At 41.9% G+C, this 22,709-nt stretch overlaps 1 protein-coding gene across 2 annotated transcripts in view; it reads right to left on the bottom strand.

Annotated features, from left to right (window-relative positions):
- SLC7A6 (solute carrier family 7 member 6) overlaps window positions 1-22,709 on the bottom strand; it is a 57,146-nt gene that overhangs the window by 21,282 nt on the left and 13,155 nt on the right. For both annotated transcript variants that reach the window (XM_075008355.1, XM_075008354.1), the window contains exons 3-6: window positions 17,141-17,712; window positions 13,104-13,229; window positions 10,757-10,901; window positions 8,398-8,521 (exon numbers count right to left, since the gene is read on the bottom strand). In XM_075008355.1, the coding sequence (XP_074864456.1) occupies window positions 8,398-8,521; window positions 10,757-10,901; window positions 13,104-13,229; window positions 17,141-17,675 (930 nt within the window). In that variant the 5' untranslated portion in view covers window positions 17,676-17,712. The remainder of the gene's footprint in view (window positions 1-8,397; window positions 8,522-10,756; window positions 10,902-13,103; window positions 13,230-17,140; window positions 17,713-22,709) is intronic.

Genomic DNA, 22,709 nt, shown 5'->3' with positions numbered 1-22,709 from the left:
GCCAACCCCGCATCAGGGTGGCGCTTCGCCTGTCAGGGGTTGGGGCTGGAGCTTTTGCCACAGAGATGTGCATGAATGCATTTCGAGGGTTTACTGTGTCTGGAACATTCCTGAATTCAAGTGTCCCTAGCCGCTAGTGTGTAACCTTCAGTGTCTTCCCAGACAGCATTCCACCTCCACAGGTCTTATCTTGCAGAAAGATAGCCCCCTAAAGAGACAGAAGAACTAGTGCTCATGGGGAAAATGCTCCTAAAGAGAAAAAGGCCAAAGCATGTGAATACTCTTGCAGTGAAAATTGAAATTTTAGACTTATTAAGGAGAGGTGCTGCTCTGGGAAGGCAGGGAGCAGGCTTTCAGGCTTTTAGGGAGATAATGAATTGTGGAGATGTGAGTTTTCTTCTTTCAACCTTTAATGAAAATGTGGTGGGGAATGTGACACTGCCTCTAGCCACAATTAAATGGTATGAAATAAACCTCAAAAATGAAGACTCATATCATAGAACCATAGAGCTGGAAGAGACCTTAGGAGGTCATTGAGTCCAGCCCCCTGCTTCAAGAAGGATCAACCCCAACTAAGTCATCCCAGCCAGGACTCTGTCAAGCCAGGACTTAAAAACCCCTAAGGATGGAGATTTCACCACCTCTCTCAGTAATGCATTCCAGTAGTTCACCACCCTCCTGGTGAAGTAGTTTTTCCAAATATCCAGCCTACTCCTCCCCATCTGTAACTTCAGACCATTGCTCCTTTTTCTGCTGTCTGTCACCACTGAGAACAGTTTCTCTCCATCCTCTTTAGAGCCCCATTTAGGAAGCTGAAGGCTGCTATTAAATCACCCCTCAGTCTTCTCTTCTGCAAACTAAATAAGCCCAAATCTCTCAGCATCTCCTCATAAGTCATGTGCTCCTGCCCTTTAATCATTTTTGTTGCCCTCAGCTGAACCTGCTCCAGCACATCCATATACTTTCTATACTGGGGACACCCCAAAACTGGACACAATATTCCAGATGTGGCTTTACCAGTGCCAAATAGAGGAGAACAACAACATCTCTAGATCTGCTTGAAATGCTCCTCTTAAAGCACCCCAATATGCCATTAGCCTTCTTGTTTAAATTAAACCACAGCCATCAGAGGAGACTGTCCAAGTGCCAAAACAATTCGCCTCCCCACCAACCCATGTTAATTATGGCTAAGGTGCTGCCGATGCAGACACTGATACCAGGCACATGGAGAATTGTGCTCTTGCCCATTGTTGCCCCCTGCAGGCCAAGGACCTCAGCCTTTCTGCAGTGGCCAGATCCCAGATTCAAAGTGGGGAGAGTCCCAGCAGAGCATGGCACTTTTGGTGGCTCTTGGATCTCCGCCTCTTGCCGAACCTGGGAAACAGATCAGACATGAACTTGTCAGTTTCTTTGCTCCTGCAAGACCAGGGGAGCCCTCCCCCCAACTTGCATGAAAATTTGGGCAGCTAGGTGGGCTAAAAGCCTTCTCCCTGCACTGCTCTGGGAAGGCAGGAAGAAGCAGACAGGCAACTGACCAGCTCTAATAGGCTGGTCAGTTTCCAGGGTCTCGCAAGAAGCAGGGACCTGGGAACTAAGCAGCAGCCAGGTTCCTGTCTCTCCCAACTTGCTCAAAAATGTGAATTATGCAGAGGCTGCAGCAACACAACTCGGGGGTTTACTGTACAGCATGATGAAGTCAGGTTACTGCAGTTCAGGAAGGGCCTCTCTGTCTGGAGCTTCTGGTAGATTACCAGGATCAATGTCATAGGAAGCAGACCATGGAGGAGATGAGGAAGGCAACTGTGAGGCGGGTGCCCACTGCAAATCTTGTTGTGAAGCTTGGGGAGAGCAGACTTGTGAAGACATTGCGGACAGTTCTTTCCTAATGAACATCGTGATTGGCAGAAGTTTTCTTTTTCTTTGGAGTTCCTTATACATTTCCTGGTATAAGAGCAATGCCTGGTTTATTAGTTAAGCGATCTTGCGACTCCAATCCAATGATGGATCTTATTGTGTGAAGGTACCAGTTAGCAGTTTCACATACTGAAACACTTCACTAAATTTATGCAAATCCCCATTCGCTTGCTCTATTTCCTCAACTTCGTCATCTTCGTCTTCTGCACTTTTTATCAATTCCTCCAGGTCTTCTGCCATCAGTTCCTCACCATGTCCCTCAATAAGCTCCTCTGTCTCACTTTCAGCTACGTCTGTGAAACTTTCGCCAAGCAACACTAAGAATCTGTTTCACTTCTGTATCTATGGACGGGAGCCCCCTAAAGTTGTTCACCACCTCTTTCCATAGAGCTCGACAAGCAGCACTCACTGTTTCTGGTTTCAGCTGATCCACAGTGACCTTGATGTTATCAGTACAGTCAGCTATATCATACTGCTTCCAACACTTACTAACATCAATGTTGGGATCCATGTCCATTGCATTTCTCATGAGGGCAAATGTATGCCAAGTGTAATGTGCTCTGAAGGTTTGCATTACCCCCAGTCGAGAGGCTGGAGGAGCGAGTTGGAGTTTGGAGCTCAACCTTTGGGTGAGCAACCTCTAAAGTTTGTGGATGGCCAGATGCATTATCAGCTATTAATAGAACCTTGAATTCAAGGTTCAGTGCGCAAGATATGTTTCCACCTCCGGGAAAAGAGCACTCATGGAACCAGTCCAGAAAAATAGTGTTGCCATGACCTAAGCCTTCTTATTTGATTGTCAATATATGGGTATGAGGTTCTTATTTTTCCCCCGTAATGCCCTGGGGTTTGCAGATTGGTAGATAATGCTTGGCTTTTTCAGGAAGCCTGTCACACAGAAGAACCGTCATTCGGTCCTCGGCTGCCTTAAACCCTTGTGCTGTCCTCTCTACCTTGGAAATGTGTGTCCATTTGGGCATTTTCTTGCAAAATAAGCCAGTTTCATCAGCATTAAAAACTTGTTCTGGCCTGTAGCCATGCTTCTCTATGAGCTTCTTTAGCGTGGCAGTAAATGCTTCCACAGCCTTGTGGTCAGTCGATGCTCATTCAACCGTTAACCTGATGTTATGGAGTGAGAAACGTTTTTTTAAAACTACTGAGACAATCTTACTCACAATAAACTTTGATACTGTAGGTTCACTAGTCCCTTCGCCACCTGCTGCCACACAAAATTGCTCATACAGGGCTTTGCTTTCTCACATACGACTGGCCCCTTGACAGGCACTTGTTTCCTATTCATATCGTCCAGCCATATATTCAGTAACCTTTCAGTTTTTAATAACATTTCATCTCGCACTTGACAGGTAACGTTAGCTGTGGATGGAGCACTTGCTGCTACTGAATCATGAATGTTCTTTTCCCTTTTCTTGATGTAGCATATCGTGGACTCGTTCATGCCAAGCCAATGGGCAACTTCAGAGTTACTCAGTCCACTCTGCAATAAGTCTAAAACTTCAATTTTCACTGCAAAGGTATTCACAGGTTTCGCCCTTTTCTCTTTAGGAGCACTTTCCCCATGAGCATTAGCTCTTCTGTTTTAGGGGCCATCTTTCTGCAAGACAAGACCCCATGGAGCTGGAATGCTGTCTGGCAGGATGCTAAGGGTTACTTGCTAGCGGCAGAAGTTCCAGCCCCAACTGCTGACAGGTGCAGCGTCACCCTGGGCACAGGGGTGGCTAGGTGCAAGGAAGCTGCCTCAGCATTCACGGTCTTTGCATAGAGTGGCCAAAGGTGGGTGAGGTGCCCACCCTGCTAATGCTCATGCTCAGAAACCCCAGGCTCTAGCGTGCATGTGCTGGGTGCGTGCACATGTGCATCAGGCTGGGGAAGCCCCTACCCTCTGCCTGGCTCCTGAGCTTGCTCATTCAGTCAGCAGGTGTGCCTGAGCTTTTGGGTGCTGCTGGAAATAGGTGATCCCTCTGTTAAGGGGGAGGATGGGGAACCGCTCAGCTCCAGTTGCTGCTTCCGCTGCAGTCCAGGTAATCCCCCTGTCAAGGAAGAGGGTAGGGAGCCACTCAGCTTGAGCTGAAGCTGCCATGGTGGGTCCAGGCAGTTCCCCAGTCAAGGCAAAGGGCAGGGAGCTGCTCAGCTCCAGCTGCAGAGGGTCCAGGCAGCTCCCCTCTCAAGAGGCTGGGTAGAGAGCTGCTCAACTCCAGCTACCGCAGCAGGTCCTAGCACTCCCCCTGTTAAGAAGGAGGGTAAGGAGCCAACCAGCTCCAGCTGCTGCTGCCGAGGTGGGTCCTGGCACTCCCCTGTCAAGATTCCTGTCTCCCCCCAGGGTAAAATGCTGTTTGCAAAATTCAACATTTGTGAAAGTTATCAACACGGAACCCTCACGAATATCAAGACCCTACTGTACATTCTTGGAGTTATGAAGTCTGTCCAAAAGGTGCCTAGATGCTAAAAACTACAGAGACTACCATGCCCTCTAGCTTGAATAGGAATAACACCTAGAAACTGTAACTGTTATAGTAATAAACATTATTTCTGCCTTCAGTATCCCCACTATAAAAACTGTTCTAGCACCACTGAAAAGGTGTGCTCTTTCTGTAGTGCACACCTTTACAGAAGCATAATTAATTTGTATATGTAAAAGTGAACAGTAACAAGGACTCTGGTATATAGTAGAAGCTGATACAAAAGCCAAAGTTAAAGCCATATCTAAATTTGCAAGCAATTTTTGACAAATGAGGCATACTTAGGATTGGCAAACTCCCCAGAGAAAAGCCTAAGAGCTACAAATCTCAACAAAAAATTTTCCGCCAGGATTGTGAGGTGGAGTTGAAGGACAAAACTTCCCAGACACTGACACAAGGAGTAAGCTCAGTATTCAAAGGCTGATGTCAAAGATGAAAGGAGAAATTCTTCTATTAGGTCCAAAGCTATACTCTCCTGATTCCACTCCTTCAGATCCCTGCTGCTGAGAAGAGCAAGTGGGCTGGATTCTCAAACCAAGATGCGATGCTTGTATCCATTCTCTGACTAGTACGTGTCTGATTTGAAATTCTCCCAGTTGCAGCTCTGGTTAATTTGTCTTTTTTTTTTTTCCTTTTCCTCAAGCCTCCTGGGTGAGCGACAATGGAGAAAACTCCTTTCTACTCAACTCCAATGTTTCTGGGCTCCCCCCTGCCCCATGAACAGCACCAATGTTTACCTTGGATACTGGTCACAGTACTCCTAAACAGTAGCAGTGTGATTAATATTAGCAGTTTCACTGCTGCCTTGTGTACATCACTGCATATATTTAGGTTAACTTCAGCTTTTTATCTTAGAGACAAAACTTTCTCTTGTCTCCAGTGTGTCCTAATGCAGGGGTTAGCAAACTTTCTATCTTGGGCCCTACTTTTCATCCCTGCAATTAGCAACACCCAACACTCCCCGCCCCCGGTCTAATGTAATCCATACAGATGGAAATTTTGATCATGTTCATTTAAAAAATAAGCCTTTTGGCATGTGTAAGGAAATAAGTACGTCAAATGTAAAAACTTTATTAATCAGTATGTAAATGTGAATACACATACATAAAAATGGTAGCATATTCCAACATTTTTAATGAAATAGATGAGCCTGACACCCAACAGACAATTGTGCTGTGTGCTCCCCCTCTTATGAAATTGCATGGCTGCCCGCCAGAGGGCCCACCCCTCCACTTTCGAACCCTTGTCCTAATGTGCAATACATTAGAAAGGAAAGATTACTTTGCCTAATCTCAAGTATCAACATTGCAGATAAAATGCAGGAATTTTTACGTTCAGTAAAACACTGTGTCAAAGCTTCCTAGATCAAATATAGATTAGTAGAAATGGAAACTACTTAGTGGTTGCATTTGAAAAGAAATACTGTAAAAACAGAATTAGAATCCATCTTCCAAATCATACAGATGTTAGTATCAGAAGGTTGTAGCAACGGGGAAGGAGCCTCTCCTTCACTTTAATTTTGTTCTGGGCAGCTCAGCTCAGACTGAGACTGAACAGATAACTTGAAATCACTGGAATCAATTTGCTCTGATGCAGACCACCACCATTCATCACAAATCAGGACTGGGAATTAGTTTATTTAAAAATAATCCTGGTAAACTACTGACTCTACATCTCACCCATCTTTATCTAGAGTTTGGTCTATTAACTTTAAAAATGTAAGATTGTACTGTCATACAAATTTCTGAATAAGATTTTCCTAATAAATTTGCCATACCAATGACCAAAATACAGAACACTTATACGTGTAAGAAACCATATCATGGACATCAGGCGAATTACTGAATAAAATTTAGAATACTTTAAAAATAAACACATATATGAGCATCCGATTCTCTAAATTCAAGATTTTTTTAAAGTAAATTTATACTTTTGTTTTACAGGAGAATTACAGGAATTGATACAAGTTTAGTAGGGCTAGAAAGAAATGAGTGATAAAATTTAGTTACAGTAAGAAGTACAAATATTAGCATGGCAAAATTACAACATCTCTATCTGCAAACAGATAACAAAGCTACTTCACATAAGACAAATTAATTTGTAGCCCAGTACAACATCCTTCAGACACATTTCAAGTGACTAAAGACAACAGCATAAGAATGACTAAGAACATACTGGCTACGTCTACACGTGCACCCAACTTCGAAATAGCTTATTTCGATGTTGCGACATCGAAATAGGCTATTTCGATGAATAACGTCTACACGTCCTCCAGGGCTGGCAACGTCGATGTTCAACTTCGACGTTGCTCAGCCCAACATCGAAATAGGCACAGCGAGGGAACGTCTACACGCCAAAGTAGCACACATCGAAATAAGGGAGCCAGGCACAGCTGCAGACAGGGTCACGGGGCGGACTCAACAGCAAGTCGCTCCCTTAAAGGGCCCCTCCCAGACACACTTTCATTAAACAGTGCAAGATACACAGAGCCAACAACTAGTTGCAGACCCTGTATATGCAGCACGGACCCCCAGCTGCAGCAGCAGCAGCCAGAAGCCCTGGGCTAAGGGCTGCTGCCCACGGTGACCACAGAGCCCCGCAAGGGCTGGAGAGAGAGTATCTCTCAACCCCACAGCTGATGGCCGCCATGGAGGACCCCGCTATTTCGATGTTGCGGGACGCGGATCGTCTACACGTCCCTACTTCGATGTTGAACGTCGAAGTAGGGCGCTATTCCCATCCCCTCATGGGGTTAGCGACTTCGACGTCTCGCCGCCTAACGTCGATTTCAACTTCGAAATAGCGCCCAACACGTGTAGACGTGACGGGCGCTATTTCGAAGTTACTGCCGCTACTTCGAAGTAGCGTGCACGTGTAGACGCAGCTACTAAGTATTAGTGATTCCTACTACAGGTTGCAACTCTATTGTCCAGCACTCACTTGTCCAGCAACATCCATGGTCCTTACAGACCACAGAAGTTGCTAGAGCAGAGCGCACCTGGACCACAGAGTCCCAGCTGCCTGGAGCCAGTCTGGCTGCGGGGGATGTTCCTGCTGGTGGCAGGCAGCCCTGGAAGGAGTGGAGCCAGGGTCAGAAGCCCCATGATGGAGAGCCAGGTTGAGGCTGGACATCCCCAGCAGCATCTCCATGTTGGTGGGGAGCCATGCTGGGCCCTGGATTCGCCAACAGCAGCCCCGCAGCCCAAAGAGAGCCTGGCTGGGGCAGGGAGCCTTCTGGAAGCCTGGGGGCAGGGATCCCCACCAGGAAAGGAGAACCCAGGGATCCCCACCAGGAGAGGAGTTGGTGGTGGCCAGGAGAGGCACCCTAACTTTCCAGCCCCTATCAGGTTTGGAGGCCTGACCTCCCCAGTCTCGGAAATTCCTTCTTTAAATACCACAAGCAGCATACACCTAAATCAGCATCTTTGCAAAATATACTAGTGGCTTGGATTATGTACTGTTTGTAAATGAGATTGCTACCAAGTTGAAAGAAATCAATACATAGCATGCTCACTCATAATCTATGTGGTTACTAGACTTAAGTATCTAAGATAAACTATTCAAATGGTCTTCTCCTCTAGGATTTAAGGGAACTATACACGGCACATGAAGAGACATGAGGAGTGTTCCCTGTAAGTCATGCACTTGTGCAGCCACTCAGGAGAGATTTACATGCTGCCCAGTAGATTAGAAAAGTATCCACAGCCCATTTTTTTATTTTTACTGCAGGCACGCATGCACACAAAATCATTCCACAGATAGAAAATATTAGAGCAGGGGTGGGCAACAATAATTTCACAGATGGGGAGGACACTCCATGAATTTTGGTTAAGCCATCGGTGACTGGTTCTGGGCCCCTGGAAGGGCCGGAGCCTCAGGCACCCTGGATTAGAAGGAACATTGGACATGTGTAACCAGGGCTATACCTATAATGTTCACAAATAGAATATCTCTCTCTCAAATACAGAGAGTGACAATACAGCAGTAAGATATATATTTGACTTACCACTGCCACAGCATCACTAGAAAGAATAGCATTGATATCCAGTACAGTATAATAAGCTATGTTGGTCAAAATATAGATAACCATCACAATGGGCATAGAAACGGCAATAGCCAGTGGCAGATTCCTGATGAGACAAAAACAGCAAAAAAATAATTCTCATCTAGTAATAAAACTCATGTAATCATTAGTAATCCCCTATCTCAGAGCAAATATATGTTCATAGGATATGGGGAAAAAATTTAGGATATTTTAAAACAAGTTAAACAGATATCAATTTTTATTTGTAAACATTTTAAACTGCTTATCTATTTACATGTTTTCAGTTATGTGAAATTACAGACTAAGCATTTTTCTTGTTTTTAAATTGATTTAAAATTTTCACAGTTGCCGAAAGCTAATGGGATGGGGAAAGTCAGTCATAATTACACTTAAAACAGACTTGAAACATTAAAGCTTTATAGCCATTAAAACTCATCATGGCCAAGTAAATATCCTTAACTCCAACTCCAATAATTTCTAAGCAGCGTTTTTCTTACTTTGTCAATGTCAGCTACAATAGAACTATTTCTTCAGCTATCAGTAGAAATATTTTTTCAACCAATTTGAAAGTGCACATTGAAATCCTGAAAAAAAACTAATAATTCCAAACCCAGATATAGAGCAGCGGTCTGAAGTAAAGGAAGTGGTTTTTTTCTTACTTTTGCAGGCAATTGTGCCCAATACAACTCTATATACACTCACCCCTCACTATGCGAGCACAATTGGCTCCCAACTTTCTGCTCGTAGGCGAAAATTCATAAGAGGGACACTAAATTACCATTAAAATGCATGTAAAAGTCTCTTATTGGTTCCTAGTACTCCTAACTAGCGGAAGGAGTGGCAGCAGGTGGTGCTGCTTTTGAAAGGTAAGTGAACCTTGGGTTGCGGGGGAGTAGAAAGAGGGCTAAAGGCTGGGGGCAATTTGGGGCCCTGAGCAGGAAGGAGGGTTAAAATCTGGTGGCAGCTCTGGTGGAGGAGGCAGCTTGTTCCTCCAGGCTGCAGCAGTGATACCTGGGGGAGTGCAGCGGGCTGGGCGTTCAAGGACTGGACCAGGGTGGGTGTTGGGAGCAGCCTGGGACAGTGTTGGGACCGGGCCAGGTGGGAGGGGCAATGCACAGGGAGTTGCCGCAGGGAGAGAGTGTTGAAAGTGGGGCAGCCAGGGCTGCAGATCTCCCCACCCCCAGGCCAGAGACCCCGCAGCTGGCTCCACTGCAGCCATGGGTCTCCCCGTTCCCTGGCTAGGTACCCTGCAGCTGGAAGTGGGGGTGCCTGACTCTGGGGAAGGGGCAGGGCACCCAGCTGGGGGAGGTGCAGATGTCTGGCTCGGGGGAAGGGGGAAGAGGGAAGGCATCCAGTTGGTGGGTGGGTGGGGTCCCTGGCTGTGGGGAAGGGTGAGGGCATTCAATTGGGTGGCTTGCGGGTGCCTAGCTCTGGGGAGGGGAAGGGCATTCACTTAGAGTGAGAAGTGGGGGCTAGGGGTGTGGGGGGGTGGGTGGGAGATTAATCCTGTGGGTGGTTTGGAGTGGTGGGGGAGGGAGGGTGGTTACAGCTTAGTGTAGGGTTAGGGCCACAGAGTGGGGGGAGAGGGAAGTTCAGCGCTAGAGTTCTAGCACCCTTTTTCCTAGAAAAAAAGCACTGATCAGGGTCATACATAGGGCTGCACACTGGTGCAACGCCAGGGGACCAACGGGTAGCAACTAGGGTTTATCTTTCTGACAGTCATGCATGCGGCATGTGCACATCTAACTTGAGTAGATAGGAGCAAGCACTCAAAGAAGAACAAATGCATAACGCAAGCCTGATGAGACAAAAAAAGGAAATCTCTGTCTCTCATCTTTCAGCTACAAATAATCTTAGCTGTAATAGGTAAAAACTGTCATACATTTCTGTTCAAAAGGTGAGCTACATAATAAGCAGCATTTGCAGCATTCTCCTAGGAGAGGGGATTATATTTTTTGCATTTGAAACTGTCATGGCAATTGTACAGATATAAATATTGTGTGCACTACATTGCAATATTTCAGCATATTTGTAAAAATAAATCCACGATATGTAACTGTAGAGTAATGATTGCTCATCAAATAGAATGCTGTAGTCTTCAAGACTTCTTTGTTTTTAAAACATTACTTTTAAAGAGTCTGTTCTGGTGATCATGTATAGTGTTAAGAGAGTGGCATATTCATACAGAATAGTTCTACAATAGTCAAAATCCTTCTCAACTCAGACCACATTTCAGTGAATAATAGCAACTACATTAGTGACTTAACAACTGTCCAAGTTTAATGAAGTAAAATCTTTAAAGAAAAACTGGATCCTTTACCTTTCTGGGTTTTTGATTTCTTCTGTTACAAAATTAAGTGTGTCCCAACCAGAGTAAGAGAACAGGGCAGAGTATAGTGCAAGAGAAATATCTCCTATGTCCCAAGAAGACCCCTCAAAAGAATTCTGAAAGTGTCCTGAATGTCCTATGCATATGGAACGAAACACATACATTATGGTGTAACAAAGGAAGTTAAAATGTTATTAGTTTGATATACCATGCAGCAAAACAAGCTAACACCTAAGAATGCTGATATTTATTCAAGATCACTCATTGAGTCATCCTTCCATTCCATCTGTTACAGCCTTGAGAATAAGCAGGTCACTTACTGTTGCCCTATGGAGAACTCAGGCTACATCTACAGTCACCAGGAATGTCAACGGCTGCTACACAATTTTAGGTACGCCAATTGCGTACCTAAAATCAGTTTTGCAGCTGTCAACACTGGTCCCCATCCTCACTGAAGAATGCCGACAGATGTGCTCCTCCAGTTGACATTCCTGAACCCTTGTGGCTTTCAAGGAGTTCTGGGTTCAACATTGATCCTGGAATGGGCCGTTTTTCACCTGCGTAAAATGGCACCCCAGAAGAGTGAACCTAAGCCTTCAATCTTTCACAGATTATATTTAAATTTTGTTAAAATATTCATTGATTTGATGGGTTTTGCTTACTATCGTAGGTCCAGAATAGTACATTACACTGTACACATTTAAGTGCGTACAAAAATATGTGGCAAGTAAATGAACGTGCATATACTAAGAGGTATATTAATTTAAGTATCAGAAAGGCCAAACTGATAACAATTAAGGTAACATAAAATGTAATTAAATAGTTGGAACAAAATCTTTCCATGTACATTTCAGTCTGTGTGTGCTATCAGCACTGCTGTGATTAATATAATCTATGTCACCTTTCAGTTTGGGGTGAGATTTTTCCAACATGTAGCGACAACATCAGCACAGTATTAACACAATACCGATATGAACAAATTCTAACACTGACTATGGGAAAAGGAGTAACTACCCTGCATGTTCCAATGCCCAAATATATAGCTACAGATGTACACACGTTTTATTTTTTACAGCAATGCTGCTATACTTGTGAATGGGGAGGGGAAAACAATTTACAAAGGCATTTCCAACAAGGTTGACCAGCCCAAATATTATATCATCATTCACCTCCTCAGTATCTTGGGTGACACTCAGGAAGCTGGAGCAATAGCCAGGCTAGGAGCAGAAGACAAGGTAGGCATCAAGGATGCTAGCAGTAAACATACTAAGGTCAGTGGAGTAGCTGATAGTGCAGAAATGACACATGGTGTGACAGTGTTCATAAAGTAGTCCTGAAGGAATTCTTTGTTGAATTTGAAATCAATGTAAAATTGCTGAATTCCTCCAGAACTGATATAGGCATATTTTGTTCCTCAAAGACACAGGACTAAGGAAAGAACATGGTCCACAGTCCCTCAACAATGACTTCACTCTAAAGCCAAAAAGTATTGGGGATAAGGACACATATTTCACAGAATTTAAAATTTGGTAGTCCAGTTTTTTGAGCCAACACAGATACCTTCTAAAATATATGGGAGTAAAAGTTTGATGGAAACAACTTTAAAACCAGGATGCTGTTCCCCCTGCTCACTATGCTTGCCAAACTCCCCCTTTCTTCCAGCAGGGTGTGTGTAGGTGGGTTGGGGAGCCACATGGCCAGTCCCTACCTGCCTGGGCCAGAGGGGTTCCCTTCGTGCCCTGGTCCCTCTCTCTGCCTCCACCCATGCCCCCCACACTCCCCTGTCAGTAGTGGTAGCCAGAACTTGGCTCAGAGCAGTGCCATCCCTCCCCAACAGAGGTGAGTTATTTTTTATATAGAGAGATTATGACTAATAATCTCACTGAAGAGAAATATTGCAATTTTACATCTGTGTTCTTACACATTTTATCCAAAATCCGGATTATGAGAAGCTTAAATTGAGGTTCTCTAAACTTAATGATTTATTTGCTGGAGGTCGGAGAAAGTTCATTTCTCTATTCCTACTATAGTTTGTAAATTCTACATCTTGCAGCCTTCTTAGATTCCACTAACCATTCCAAACCAGAGATGTAGAACTGCTTTGGTGCGTCAGGTGTCAAATATGATCTTCATTCATAACACTGGCCCAGTTATCATCTGGATGGATATACTGAACCTTATTGCTTAAGAGAGAGATGCAGTATTACATAAATTCAATATTACAGATTAATTTAAAAGCTATTTTGAAACTTCTATAAATATTCCTATTGAAAACAAAACTGGTTATTCCCATGCCTCATTGATCAATACCAACTCCTAATTAGTTTTAGAAGCTTACCCTGGCATAATTTAACAATTCCTGTTATGACGATGACAATAAGGGCAATGACTTTAGCATACGTGAATACATCTTGCACTCTTGTTCCCCATTTCACATAGGCACAATTTATAAATGTTAGAAGACCTAGAAGACAACAAAGGAAGATGAAAAGGAAGTTACACATGATATTTGTTAAGCAGTTTTTAATTATTCTCCATGTCATTTTAAATTTAGCCTCTATTATACTAAAACTAAACTGAACAATATTTACTGGTATTCACAACATATTGTCTTACTATCTGTACATTGCTTAATCTATGACAAAAGAACAAAAATGGGGAACATCAGTTCTAAAGACATATCCAATTTTTTTTGGCCAAAAATGGGAAGAAGGACCATTTATCATATGTCAGACATTTACCCTCATTCTTGAGATTCCATTCCACTATTAACACTCATTAACGAGAGCAGATAATGTCCTTTCATTTTATATTTTCAAATAATGCTCTGGTTCACCTTGGGCTTGTCTACACTACCACCTTCCTTCGAAGGAAGGATGGTAATTAGGGTGTGGGGAGTTTACTAAAGAAGTGCTGAGGTGCATACACAGCACTTCATTAAGCAAATTCCCCCCGCCCCCCATGGCAACTTCGAAGTACCAGCACGCATCTAGCTGCAGCTCACCTGCTGGTACTTCTAAGTGCTGAGGCAACTTCGAAGTCCCTTTAGTCCTCAAAATTTTGAGCTATGTACATGTCAATAATAATGAACTGTGGGGCTAGTGCATAAAGGGCTGTATGCATGCCAGGGGTTATCTAGCTGCATCTTTACTGTTTTCTAGAAGTCAGAGTAACTTTTGCATTTACTGGGATATTAGTTAATCTATTTCAGTTTTAGGCACTTCCACCAGAGGCAGATATTTCTAGTAGCAAACAATTTATAGTTAGTATTTTACTAAACTTTCTTACCTTTATAGTCCCATGTATTTTAAGGTCTCTTAGCTAACTCAGTCACATTGACTGATATAGTGGGAAGTCAAAATGTAACATTCAGTGCAATTTTTTTTGTGGGGGGGATAAAATTCCTCTCTTTATATATTTTTAAATTTGGTTAAAGTCAGAACCCAGCAAGGGGGAGAAAAAGGGCAGCACATGAAGACAGGGATGTACTTAGTCCAACTATCCCATGGAAAAATAATTAAGAAAGGATTAAAAACAAGGGTAATGAGCCCATACAAGCATGTGTCAGGTGAACTTGCAAAGTTGGCCAGCTGAAAAGGATGAACCACATTTCCTTGAACTTGTCAAGTATGTGAAAAACAGAAGTATCAGATTTCAAAGGCCATGGCTATAGTAGCTCCTGAGAAACTCAGGAGAAAAAAATGGCATCATGTCTGCCTTCCAACATTAACCCAACTATGGTTTATTACAGAATGTCAAAAATTCCTCTTTTGTGAGCACCATTCTTTATTCTAATCCACAGATTTTAGGTAATGGTTTTTTATATGCACGATTTTTTTAATGAAAAAAATTCCTATTACCAAGATGTTAGACTATTTGGTCTCTGTTGTCAGGACAATTTGATTGAAGTGAGGTGCTGTCCTATCTCTGGAGTTTAAAAAAAAAAAATCTAATTAAGAATCTGGACATATCAGACCATTTCACTGCAAGACTATGCTTTTTTCCCTTATCACTGAGATTACTTCTTTCATTTTCTCCTGGTTGCAGCTGTTGTCAATTTACTAGCTTATACTGGTAGCATTGTAAAGTGTGCCTATGGACTTTAAGATAACATCTCATGATAGTAAAGATTTCAGAAGCCAGTGGTGAAGTGTCACCACATTTTGAATTTTCAGGAAACCGATGATCTTGCACTGTATCAGGTAGTGAAAACATTTTGTTACTATATTAGAAAATAAAATCCCCATTTTTGCATCGAAATTATCTCCAACAATGTTCAGACACACTATACAGGCTGCTTTTCCTTAAAAACTTAAAATCCTCTATAGATTGTATTTGCTTTTCAATTTTAGGTTACAAATTGCTGCAAGTAGTGAGACAGGACTTCTGTAATGACAGATCTACAGTGAAGTGGGATGAGTCCTAGCAAGGAAGTCAGATGTTTGCAGGTAGGAGTTTAAAGCACAGAACTATGTGTCCAGAACAAAGCTTTTCTGCAGAAGATTGTGCCTTTTGCCAAAACCACAAAGGAGATTTTATGAAATTATTTCTCCTTGTTCACAACGGACACTTCTTAAGATCTAATGTTAGGCTAATCAAGCATGAAAGCCATAATCTCTTCAAACAGAAACAGTGTCACTGCCCCTCTCATTTCTGGGTGAGGGGTAGCCGAGTCTGCCCCTTCTGGAGCCATGCAGCCCTGCTGAGAAGGAAACAGCAGTCGTGGAGGATCAGTGGCAGAGTGTGCAGCTGGAGGAGCTCATCTGAGGCATCTTAATCCTGGGGGTGGGGGTTTGGGGTTGAGAGGGGTTAAACCTGGAGGGGGGGGTTTGTGGAATGGGGGTAAAGCTTGGGGATAGGGGGCAGATTTGGAGGCTGACGCAGGAAAAGCCTAGAGATAGGAGGTAGGTTTGGGGGCTGATGGGGATTGAGCATGGGAAAGGCGGGGGCAGGGCAGCATGGGACATGCACAGTTGATGCAAATATAGCTCCTTCCTGATTAAGAGCCTACCCCGAGATGCAGTGTTTTCCTTGACCTCATTTGTTCTCCAGTCCAGGGGTAAAAGTAACCAATTTTTTAACTGATACAAATCATTCCGTGTGCACTGTTCTTAAAATAGGGGTTACAAAAAGTATGGTTTGAAGTTATTTTCTAAGGACTGGTTCATATTCACATGCATTGCAGCTCCTGAAGTACTGATTCTGTAACTGATTTTGAAAAAAAAATGGCTCTTCTTGCTATTTTGGTTGCAGTTACCTCTCTCCATTTTGGTTTTTGGTTTTATTTTGGTTACTTCTCTCCATTTTTCCCATCTTTTAACCAGTTGGTCAACCATGCAATCAACTTCCTTCTTGTATAAAAGGGTTTCAACTATCAGAGCCTTATAAAAAGCATGCAGTTTACAATCTTAAGCACAAAAGTACATCTGTATGATAGGCTGTGTCTAAACTGTGGGGAACTGTCTGCAAAAGATATGAAATTGCACTTCACAATTGCGTATCTTTCGCTGACAGTTCTGTTGGGAGAGCCTCTCCTGACATTTGGCCTGGCCGCATGGGGCCAAATGTCATGAAAAGTCTCTCTGCCGAGACATCCCTTATGCCTCATGGCACGAGGCACACAGGGGTGTCCTGGCAGAACACTTCCACTTTTTCGAAGGCGGCCTTGGAAAAGCATTGTCTGGATACAGCAGACTTCTGTCAGGAGACCTCTGGTCTCCCGACAGAAGCCTGCAGTCTAGACACAGCTCTAGAGAAGAAAAGATTAGTGAAACTATACTCATCCACCCAGGGTGGATAAAACTATTTAAAAAAAAAAGTTGAATTTTTAAATTTAAATTTGAAATCACACGCTAAGGGCTAACCCATCTTTTGACAGCAACAGCCTTTTATACAGCTGCTGAGAGAATTTTCATTTAAGTGTATTCAGCTGGCTCAGTCAAATAAATGGAGTTCCAATCAAAGTTGATAAACTTTTTGGAAAGTGAAAAAGCTTGTTTTTCCTCTTCCAAATTTCTAAATAAAACCAATGAGGATAAGAGCTCCTAGTTCTAAAATCTTTAAGGACCTCCTGGCCAGAAATAATCAGTCCAAAAAATTAAGTATAGATAACCATTTGTTTTAGTAAATAGTTTTAAATGGGAAACCTGCTGTGATTTTTTTTCCTTGTTCTGATTTTAAATTAAGATGTCAAAATATTTTCATCATGCACATCCAATCTATGTTAATGATTACCTGGAAACCATTTCCTTTTCCTATTCCAACCCAACTATTCTAGATTCAGAATGCTACCAGTTTGGAATCTAAACATGACTATACACAACAGATGTTTACCATCGACATAAAGAGTCACATTAGTTTTCACATAATACTTACATATACAAGAAGCTGCAATGAGACGACAGGCAACATAAGGTGGCTCACAAGAAGGGAAGACAGGCTGTACAATGTAGTTAGCAAAAGTTATTGCAATAATTGCCTGACTAGTTGGCTCAACAATCAACAGTGAGGTCCATAAGCGAATAAAAGCAATAAAACTCCCAAAGGCCTCCAAGATATATGCGTAGCTGGCTCCTGACTTGGTAATAGTGGTTCCCAGTTCAGCATAACAGAGAGCGCCAAATACTGAAAAAATCCCCCCTGTTGCCCAGATTATTAGCGACAATCCATAGGAGGCGCTGTAGATGAGAACTCCTTTGGGAGAGACAAAGATACCCGAACCAATCATGTTGCCTACAATAAGGCTGATTCCATTAAGCAAAGAGATTTGTTTCTTCAGATGCATAGTTTCTTTGTTTCTTAAATATATTTCACAACTGACACTTGAATCTTGCTTGTCTGCTTCCTTGATGGGACAGTATTCAGCCAATGAATTATGAGCCACTCTACCATTTGCCTTTTCTTCCATCATGGAATTGTTGTATAGTCTCTAGAATTCCAATCCCAATCTAAAACAAAATTACAGACAGCTGAAAATTAATATCAGCATTAGCTTTTGTCTAATCCGTCACATCAAGCCTTCTTTCTCCTTGGAGCAAAGGACGAAGTTGTGTAACCTCCACTATCCCCCTTCTTTGCTGCCTTGTATTGCTAAGCTATAGGATTTTGAAGAAGGATACATCATGACATTTGAACTAGTGGCAGTCTCAAAGTATCTTAGAAGAAAAAGGTGAAAAGAAAATTCTGTAGTGGTGATTTGCAAGGGAGGAGAGTTGTGGGGAAGCAAAGAGCAGAAGAAATGAAAATGTTATTAACACTGTTCAGCTGAACTGAAAAGAACAAAAGGAGGTGTATAAGGAAAAAAGCACAGTACACAAAAGAAGGTGGGAGCAATGAAGATTACAGGTTTACTGCAATATAACACCACATTTCAATTAACTTAATTGATTCTTTTGTCTCCCATAACTACTCTTTTCAAAAGTGCCCAAGAATGCAGAAGGGGAAAAAGCTTCTGAATGCTTCACATTTTATTTTCCTTGACATCACAGTTGAACATTTTACACCTCAAATCTGCAGAGGATTTTCCCCTCTCTCCAAGTTAAAAGGCCATCAGTGATCCTTTAACACACATGGATGCAAGACTGTCTGAATATCAACCATTTTGAAATACAGACGATACAGATGTTTAGAAATGAAACAACCTGATTAAATAAATTTGTTCTTTAATTTGTACTGGTACTAGCTTTCTTTCAAAATCTAACAACTGACTGGATTCTCAGAAGTTTGATAAAAGCAAGCCTACATCTTTCCTAAAAACATGCTACCATTTTCGTATCTCCTTGACAATCACTAAATCCTGTGTTCACAATTCAGAGGCCTATTGCAGAGCAGAAAGATGCAAGTCTGGGTGAGATTTTGCAAAACATTTTGCTCTAGCAAAGAAAGCAACTATTACCTTTCATTACATTATCTTTTTGTAACAAAAACTTAATTGGGGTATTTTATTCAGAAAGTAAACCTGTCTTGATCCTGGCACTAATCTAGCAAAGAGGGAAAAGGCACAGGCAAAGAATTAGGCTCTGATTTTCAGTAGGTCCAACATAAATTATTTATCAGATTCAGGTATTTGCTCCTGAAAGTAATTAATAGATGCAGACCTGATGACAGGTGGGAGAAAGGGGCAGTTGCACCTGGGACCTGTGTTTCAAAGGAGCCCAGAGCTCTGGCCACCAACAATGTTACTGCTCTGGGCCCCTTTCAAATGCTGTGGCAATGCTGCTCCATTGCTCTGCACAGCTCTGAGAGAGCAGGGGGAGGGGATGGCGAGCACCATAGTCTGAGCAGCGCTAAGTGCTGACTGCCCTAGGCCCCCCTTTTCCATCCTAGGTCCCATCCCTTCTTCTGGGGGTGCAGAGCAGGGTCCCCCTCCAGCTGTCAGCTTCGCTGAATAGATACATCTAACTGGGCATATGAATAAAAACACACAACTTGCCCAAGCTATTATATTAATTTGCACTCTTTGTTCATGCAATTACTGATTTTTTTTCAAAAGGATCTAAGTCTTTGTTATATTGTCAATATTGTGTGCTATAAATTTAGTCATGTAGGTAACGTATAGGTAAGTTAATTAAAGCATTCTGACTGAATAAAAGAATAATAGTTTCTTATTCTTTCAAGCCATTTTAAATATTTGAACGCAAGGGAAATAAAGGTGACATACAGAGAAATGGAAGGAACATAGCCCACTTACTGGAGTGGAATATAGCCTGTTCACACTATGTCCAGTATGAGCCTTCTATTTCTTTGAATAGAAGAACAAATAAATATCTAAAAATAGTATTAGTTACGTAAATTAAAACACTGATTGCATTTGAAAGCCAGTTTCCCCTACTATATAATCAAACAGGTCTGCTGTATTATTGCAGATCAATTCTTAAGGCTTTTAAAAACGATTTATTTAAAACATTAAACATTTATTTTGTCAGAGCAAACACTAACAGCATAATACAGTCAAACCCAAGTAACATTTGGAAGAGTCATCCCACACTGAAACATCAGTATGACAGACTATTATACCATCAGAAGAAAAAGAAAACAGCAATAGAAAAAATGTATTTAAAAACTGGACTTATTCTCACCAAAAATTAAGGGTTCTGTCCCAAAACCTCTTGACCCATAGTTACCTGGCATTGATTTTCAGAGAGGAAAATGCCTAACCAGACAATAGGTCACAGAAAATTAGCCCTATATAACAGTACGCTTACAGCATTGTATAACATGGCCTCTTCCCCCCACTAAAACTTAGGAAGGGTAGGCAAAGACAGGTTTAACTGTTTATTTCCTTTAACAGGGTGTGAGAAAGGTATGAGGCCTTAAATCTACCAGCTCCTCCACATTCCAGTCAATTCTGTAAAAAGCATCTAAGGAGACAATGTTGACTCAAGGATGTCATTTGCTAATGAAGATAAAAGTAAAAGCTCCCTGGATTAAGAAAGCCTACCCAGACTTGAGGAGCTAATTCTACTGTAATGTAATTATAAAGCACTATGTAGGAGGATTTGTTTAGTCTAAATTACTTTGTGTATGATAGTTTCGTAAGCAGTTATATGTTTAGAAAACTTCTCCATCCTCTTTTATCACATCATTTCTCCAGTAGTCTAGGCTTCTTGAATAGTTGATGCCAAGCGTAAAACAAGTATGAGGGCATTTATATACACATAGCACGAACTTCCTGTCACTCAATCAACATCAGTATAGACCTGGGGATTATAGTGGATGAGAGGCTGGATATGAGTCAAAAGTGTGCTGTTATTGCTAAAAAGGCTAACGGCATATTGGGGCACATTAGGAGAAGCATTTTCAGCAGATCTAGAGGAGTTATTATTCCCCTCTACTCAGCACTGGTGAGGCCATATCTGGAGTACTGTGTCCAGTTCTGGGCCCTACAGCATAGAAAGGATGTGGACCACTGGAGCGTGTTGAACGGAGGGCAACAAAAATGATAAGAGGCTGGAGAACATGACCCATGAGGAAACGTTGAGAAATTTGGGCTTATTTAGTTTGCAGAAGAGAAGACTGATGGGCGATTTGATAGCAGCCTTCAGCTTCCTGAAAGGGGATTCTAAAGAGGATGGAGTGTGGCTGTTCTCAGTGGTGACAGATTGCAGAACAAGGAGCAATGGTCTGAAGTTACAGAGGGAGAGGCTGGATATTAGGATGTTAGGCTGGGTATTAGAGGAAAAACTATTTCACCGGGACGGTGGGGAAACACTGGAATGTGTTACTGAGAGAGGCGGTGGGATCTCCATCCCTAGAGGTTTTTAAGTCCTGGCTTGACATAGTAATGGCTGGGATGATTTAGTTGGGGCTGATCCTGCTTTAGGCAGGGGGCTGGACTAGATAACCTCCTGAGGTCCCTTCCAGCCCTAGAATTCTATAATTTTATGATAGACGCTTTTGACAGACCCAATATATGCCTATCCCAACCTTCTCTCCTCTCCCCATTCCCAAAAGTAATAATAAAAGAGAATAAGTTGTTTTCCTTAATCCTACTTCAAAATTAGACCTGCTCTGTGTCTTGCTATTGTACTTCAGCTTTCTCAATGGTGTTGTAGCAGAAGTAAGTGTTGTAAAAGGATTCGGATTTAAAATAGATATTTAGTTTACTTGGTATGCTTTTAAAGAAAGCTAAATCATAATGGTTAAAAATTTAAAAAATTGTTAACAAAGAAGCCAGGTGTTGTCATGACAACTTGATGATGTAAATTAGGATTCAAAGCATTAGAGTTTCAAATCCAATTTTTCTCACTTCTACTTTGAATCAAAATGGACACCTGCTGGAAGTATGTTTAAGATAGTATCTCCCCCCAGAAGGGACTGGAAACCACTAATTCAGCAGCTCTCAACTATGCATACCCTTTGGTCACATGCAGAAATCTTCCAGGGGGAGAGTAACAGAGAGGTACTCGTTTTAGTCTGCATCTCAACAAAACAGAAAAGCAGTCATGTTGCACTTTAAAGACTAAAAGTAATTTATTAGGTAATGAGCTTTCGTGGGGCAGACCCACTTCTTCAGATTGTAGTGTGCTATTTCCACTGTTTGAAGAAGTGGGAATACCCCACGAAAGCTCATCACCTAACAAATTATTTTAGGTCTTTAAAGTGCTACATGACTGCTTTTTTGTTACGTCCAGGGGAAGACATCGACTCATCTAGACATTAGTCTGGTTCTAGATCAGGCTTCTTCTATTGTCTTCTCTAGTTCTTTTTATGCAAAAAGCAGTAGAGAAGTCAATATAAACTAAAACTTCACACAGACTATGACTTGTTTATACTGTTCTGTACTATACAAACACTGATATGTAAATATAATTATATTCCAATTAATTTTATAATTATATGAAAAATGATAAATTAAACATTTTTACAGTAAGAGTGCTGGGACTTTTTTTTAAGCACATAGCTTTAAGCGAGATGAAACTTGGGGGCATGAAACACAAATCAGACTCCTGAAAGGGATACAACAGTCTGCAAAGGTTGAGGCATTGCTCCAACTGAATTAAAATACTTGAAACCATTACTAGGATATCTAAATGATATTTGAAAACATTGGATATTTATTCTTCATTTTGTATTGTAAACCCATAAAATAGTTCAATATTTTAAAGCTTCCACTGTACTATGAAATTAGGTGTGCACTGCAAGAACTCACCTTAACGTAATTTCAGGAAACATTTGCAACGTTTATGGTATTCTTAACCCATACATACTGTCCATTGCAGACACTTTCTGCTTTTATATTTTGGTTATAAAATCTTTTAGCTAATATCTGCTGTCTTCATGCTTTGACCCCCCAGAAGCAGGGGGGGAAGGGGGGTCTAGTTGAAATTCCTGTTTGTGTTGTAAGTTCAGTGTATGATATTTTACTACCATCCCCTGTGTTGGCAATATCTGTGTAGTGAAGCGGAAAGTCAAAAATTCTTTTTTCCTAGGCTTTTTCTAACCT

The sequence above is a fragment of the Carettochelys insculpta genome, chromosome 14 (assembly GCF_033958435.1).
Source record: "Carettochelys insculpta isolate YL-2023 chromosome 14, ASM3395843v1, whole genome shotgun sequence".
NCBI classification, from domain to species: domain Eukaryota; kingdom Metazoa; phylum Chordata; order Testudines; family Carettochelyidae; genus Carettochelys; species Carettochelys insculpta.
The sequence above is the reverse complement of the archived record's forward strand: the minus strand, read 5'-3'. Positions and strand labels throughout refer to the sequence as shown.